Source organism: Aspergillus brunneoviolaceus (genome assembly GCF_003184695.1).
Source record: "Aspergillus brunneoviolaceus CBS 621.78 unplaced genomic scaffold BO95scaffold_1, whole genome shotgun sequence".
In the NCBI taxonomy this organism is placed as follows: Eukaryota; Fungi; Ascomycota; class Eurotiomycetes; order Eurotiales; family Aspergillaceae; genus Aspergillus; species Aspergillus brunneoviolaceus.
In genome coordinates, this window is record NW_020290731.1 from 463 (window position 1) to 5876 (window position 5414).

Genomic DNA, 5414 nt, shown 5'->3' on the forward strand with positions numbered 1-5414 from the left:
TGGCCACCGTCTGTGTGTTTGCAGCATTTAGCACGCTCTGGCCCTCTCTTTTCTCCTCTCCGATCCTCTGCCGCTCGTCTTCCACACCCCCCACCCCGAAGCACACAACGTTGGCTGACACGATCGTCATATATACCCCAGAGCGCAATTCGGCCTGCCCAGACTTCTACTTACTCGGACTGACTTTTAAAAGCCACTGGAGCGCCAGCCTGACTTTCTTAGAGCTCCGTCCACAACTTTTCACAGCATTCAACGAGAAAAGGAGCCCCCTGCTATTGCTTGGTTTGCTCTATTGTGCGGATTGCCATTCATTGCATCTCTCAGCTCTCATTAAACTCGAGATACTTCACCAACGTTTTCGCCTGCCATGTCTGATGAGCCCACGATCCTTCGCCCGCGTCCGCGGCGCGCGTTCGACCTCACCCCCGAAGAGCCCTCCTCCCCGGCTGAGCCAGCCAATCCAGACCTGTTGAACCCGCGCGAAGGCGGTTCGACGAACGTTAGCCGCAACGTATCGATCATGAATCTGACATCGCCAACTCTTGTCGGGATTTATTCTCCGACCGCATTTGAAGGCACTCGCGACGATTCTTCGCCTTGGGGCACGGAAGCTCATACCCCCGAAGCTCTGAATGCTGGTATTCGGCCAGTCATCCAAGGGCCAGCACCGGGGAAGCTGCAGCGGACGCGGTCACGCCTCAGCCAGGGACTCTTTCGCGGGGTCATTCTCCCCCAGGCGCTGAAGAGCGCCTTCCTGCTTGGCTTCGGCGTGGTGTACGGGATCATTACGATCCACCTGCACGAGAATCATTGGATCACTCCGGTGAAGCTGGAGAACGTCCATTACTACGGATCATGGCAATATCTGGCATTCTGGGGCGTGGCGGGGGTCATTCTGGGCAACGTGCTCCCCTGGTTTGACCAGTTCTCGGATGACTTGATCAATGACGGCAAGCGAGCTGCTTCTTCGGCGAGTGACGAGGAAACTGCCGAACGCACACTGTCGTGGGTGGCGGCGGTCCGCAGCGTCGGGGCCTTTGTCGGAATCGCATTTGCTATGGTAAGTCGTGCCATCTCAGGCTTGCATTAAGCGTCGAATCTCTAACTTTACTTGTGAGCCTCAGCGTCGACTACCCTGGGAATCTACGACCCAAGCTTCGGTAACCCTCGCACTGGTGAACCCTGTCTTATGGTATCTCATCGACCGCACTCGGACAGGGTTCGTCTTGTCGACTGTGGTTGGTTTGGCTGGAATGGGCGTTGTGTTGGGCGTCTACCCCGATCTGGTGCCATCCTCTCTGGAGCCCTCTAGCCCCACCCACCTGTTGGCCAACGTCACGGGGCGGGACTTCGGTTTGGACATTGGGATGACACAGGAGAGCATTGCTGTGCGGACATGGATTGCCAGTGTTCTGTTTTGCGCCTGCGTTTGCTTCGGAAACATTGGCCGGCAATTGGCCATTGGCAACTCCGGCAAACAGTCGCTCAAGAAGTGAGCGTCTTGATGAGGAGACATTGCTTCTTCTTCTTTACGATATTTGAACACCACTAGTAATACCTTTGTATACACACCCCTCTTGTCTCATTTTCATGCCCTCGGCTTTTGCCCTTCTCAATATGCATTTCCTCATTATGCCCCGTCCGGAGATGATGGTCTGCTATTAGATAGAAATGACAAGTTACCACGAGCATCAGATCTGCCAGACCGTACCAGCAGAAGTGAGAAATGTCTACGGGTTGGCTTTTTTTTGTTTTCCTTTCCTTTTGGGTGTTACGACGCGACTCATCATCAAGAGGCGCGAAAAGGATTGTAGAATCAATCATTGCAATCCCTACTATGGAGTTCAAGCAGGCACTGCACCCAAGATCGACACTCTGCTATAGAGCAGTTTGTCTCCATTCTGTTTGACGATTTCCGTACTTCATAGGTTATACAAGTATATCCTCGTAGGAACGCTTTTTTTAAGAATGTTATTTTAATGCGTTGTTCATGTGAAGAAAAAAAGAAAAAGGAAAAGGAGGAAGCCGCGACGAAGCGCGGGTTTTGTAGGGTGTGTGGGTGGTCTGTGCATAGATCATGTGATCGATAGGCGAACTTCTTTGCCGATGCAAGCTGTAATGAGTAAGCTACTCTTATGCACCTAGCATAATTGAGCTAAGTACTAGTTAGTTACAGTATGAGCCTTACTTTGCGCACACCTGAAAAGGCAAGGCCAGTGTCCGGCCCGGGGGGGGCACCACAGTTACCCACAGTGGCACAGAGGTGTGATGATCTATCAGATGCTTTCCACTTAGTTAATTACTAGTTACAGCACTGAGTTAGTAATCGCCACTGACAGTCATCCACTCCAGGTCCGAAAGCGGCGAAGCACCCCGCGGCGGGAACAGTGACTGAGCAGTGATGAAGCAACCTAGAAAGAAGATGGGCACTTTTTACCCCTCCCTCAGCTTCCCTATTTTTTTACCTCTTGGAGCTATCTGGAACCATTTGCACCTGAGCCACACCTGGCAAACTCCTTACCACCCCGTTCCTGATCCCCTGGAGTTTTTCAATTGATCTCTACTCTTCACTCCTTTCCCCAAAGCTCAACATCTTGTCTTTCCCGCGGAGTTTGAGGTATGTGCTACTACTCTTTCCCGGCACTAGACTAGCCCATCGGAACTTCCCAAGTTCCAATTGATCCATTCGACCTGGAGGGGTGGAGGGGTTGTGGGGGGGCACTCCTCCTAACCTGAACATTTTTCTCCCCTCCAGCATCGCTCCTCTTCATCTCTGACTTCTCTACTCCCAGTGTCTGTCTCACTGTCAGTGTCTCTCTCTCTCAGGATGTCTCAACAAAAGTCTGGTGAGTTTGAAACGTTCTGCCCACTGCTCTGCCCTCTCCCACTCGGTATCCCCGGGTGCAGCAGCTTCACGGTCCGCTTCGCAATGGAAATGGGCCGGTCGCTGTCTCCACATCGGGGCATTGTCTGTTGCTTTGCTTGTTGATTGATTGAAGTTCAAGGCTGACTTGAGACCATTGTGTGCCATTGATAGCCATCCTCTCCGTCTACGATAAGACTGGTCTGCTCGACCTGGCCAAGGGCCTCGTCAAACAGAATGTCCGGTTGCTTGCCTCCGGTGGTACGGCGCGGTTGATTCGGGAGGCGGGCTTCCCTGTCGAGTGAGTCATCATACTGATGTGGTCATGAACGGGCCTTATTCTCTTCCGTTGTTTTCAGCAAGAGGTAGAGCTGATGGCCGATTAGAGATGTCTCCGCCATCACTCATGCGCCGGAGATGCTGGGTGGTCGTGTCAAGACTCTCCACCCTGCTGTCCACGGTGGTATCCTGGCTCGTGACATCGAGTCCGACGAGAAGGATCTGGCCGACCAGAACATCTCCAAGGTCGACTTCGTTGTCTGCAACCTGTACCCCTTCAAGGAGACGGTGAAGAAGGTCAACGTCACCATCCCCGAAGCCGTCGAGGAGATCGACATCGGTGGTGTGACTCTCCTCCGTGCTGCGGCCAAGAACCACGCCCGTGTGACTATCCTCTCCGACCCCCAGGATTACCCTGAGTTCCTCAAGGAGCTGGAGGCCGGTGATATCACCGATGCCAGTCGCAAGTCCTATGCCCTCAAGGCCTTCGAGCACACCGCCGACTACGACACTGCCATCTCCGGCTTCTTCCGCAAGGAGTATGCTGGCAACGGCGACAAGTACCTGGCTCTCCGCTACGGTACCAACCCCCACCAGAAGCCTGCCTCTGCCTACATGGTTGAGGGCAAGCTTCCCTTCAAGGCCCTGAACGGATCTCCCGGTTACGTCAACCTCCTGGACGCCCTCAACGCCTGGGCTCTGGTCAAGGAGCTCAAGCAGGCCTTGGGCTACCCTGCCGCTGCCAGCTTCAAGCACGTTTCCCCCGCCGGTGCAGCTGTCGGTGTCCCCTTGAACGAGAAGGAGCGTAAGGTCTACATGGTTGATGACATTCCGGGTATCGAGACCTCTGGCTTGGCTCAGGCTTATGCTCGTGCCCGTGGGGCCGACCGTATGTCCAGCTTCGGTGACATTCTGGCTCTGAGTGACATTGTCGATGTTCCCACTGCGAAGATCGTCTCCCGTGAGGTCTCTGACGGTGTCATCGCCGCCGGCTACACCCCCGAGGCTCTGGAGATCCTCTCCAAGAAGAAGGGTGGCAAGTACCTTGTTCTCCAGATGGACGAGAACTATGTTCCGGCTGCCGAGGAGACTCGCACGCTGTACGGTGTGCAGCTCTCCCAGCACCGCAACGATGTCGTCATCTCTCCCCAGAAGACCTTCAACACCATCATCACTCCTAAGGACTTGAAGGCTCTTCCTGACTCCGCCCTGCGCGATCTTACCGTCGCCACCATCGCGCTGAAGTACACTCAGTCCAACTCTGTGTGCTATGCTCTGAACGGCCAGGTCATCGGTCTCGGTGCTGGCCAGCAAAGCCGTATCCACTGCACTCGTCTGGCTGGTGACAAGGCCGACAACTGGTGGATGCGCTTTCACGACCGTGTGCTGAACATCAAGTGGAAGCAGGGCACCAAGCGTGCCGATAAGAGCAATGCTATTGACCTGCTCTGCTCGGGTCAGACCCCTCGCAACGAGGCCGAGCGTGTGGAGTATGAGCGTGTGTTCGAGGAAGTCCCCGCCCCTTTCACCGCGGAGGAGCGTGAGTCTTGGCTGCAGAAGTTGAGCGAGGTTGCTGTCTCCTCTGATGCTTTCGTAAGTTGATCCCAATCTTCCGTGACATGGCACTTGTCAACTAACAATGGACGCAGTTCCCCTTCATTGACAACGTCTTCCGTGCCGCCCGCTCGGGTGTGAAGTACATTGCTGCTCCCAGCGGTAGCCAGAACGACCGTCCCGTCTTCGAAACCTCTGAGAAGCTGGGTATTGTTTTTGTTGAGCAGGGTACCCGTCTGTTCCACCACTAACGTGACATGGATGGGGCGGGTCCATGCCAAACAATCGCACCTGTGATGGTTGTGTTTTTATGATGATTTATACCTGAAACTGTGATGATCAAAGGCCTGCAATAGCGATATCCCAATTTTAAAAAGTGCCTTGTTATGAGACCGATGTGCACGGCGTCGAGGCGTAGAGTTGTATCTTGCTTAGAATCATCTGCCAAGACACTTGTATCGCAGCGCAGGATCTGCAGGCTAGGAACAAGCCCGAGGCTGTACACTCCCTTGCCGTAGATGCATAGATTCCACGTGGTTCGGCAAATTTGCCGGGTAGGTTCCATCGAACCCGACGAATGTAGCGCATGGACAGAGTTGCCATGAATACCTATCGAGTGGTCTGATGATGTTACTCGTGAGTTTTGACTCTGTTCCCTTTATCCTCCTTGTTCTAAAATCTGAGAGAGGAGAGAAGATGACCTATCTTGGAGTTCATT

At 53.9% G+C, this 5414-nt stretch overlaps 2 protein-coding genes across 2 annotated transcripts; both read left to right on the forward strand.

Annotated features, from left to right (window-relative positions):
• Positions 1 to 367: 367 nt before the first annotated feature.
• On the forward strand, positions 368 to 1496 carry BO95DRAFT_458068 (INSIG family protein; the record flags this gene model as incomplete). The annotated part of the gene is made up of 2 exons (XM_025588519.1): positions 368 to 1060; positions 1125 to 1496. 2 exons carry the CDS (start codon positions 368 to 370, stop codon positions 1494 to 1496), a joined length of 1065 nt encoding a protein of 354 aa, XP_025447826.1.
• A 1040-nt stretch (positions 1497 to 2536) lies between these two features.
• Positions 2537 to 5142, forward strand: BO95DRAFT_509841 (phosphoribosylaminoimidazolecarboxamide formyltransferase/IMP cyclohydrolase). Its single transcript, XM_025591307.1, has 4 exons — positions 2537 to 2972; positions 3038 to 3164; positions 3247 to 4735; positions 4792 to 5142. The coding sequence occupies exons 1-4, from the start codon at positions 2828 to 2830 to the stop codon at positions 4945 to 4947; spliced, it is 1917 nt and encodes a 638-aa protein (XP_025447827.1). The 5' UTR covers positions 2537 to 2827; the 3' UTR covers positions 4948 to 5142.
• Positions 5143 to 5414: the final 272 nt, after the last annotated feature.

Coding starts and splice junctions, on each gene's coding strand:
- BO95DRAFT_509841 (XM_025591307.1), top strand. CDS start 2,828: ATGTCTCAACAAAAGTCTGGTGAGTTTGAAACGTTCTGCCCACTGCTC. Junction 2,973..3,037: donor TCCACATCGGGGCATTGTCT/GTTGCTTTGCTT, acceptor TGCCATTGATAG/CCATCCTCTCCGTCTACGAT. Junction 4,736..4,791: donor CTGTCTCCTCTGATGCTTTC/GTAAGTTGATCC, acceptor CAATGGACGCAG/TTCCCCTTCATTGACAACGT.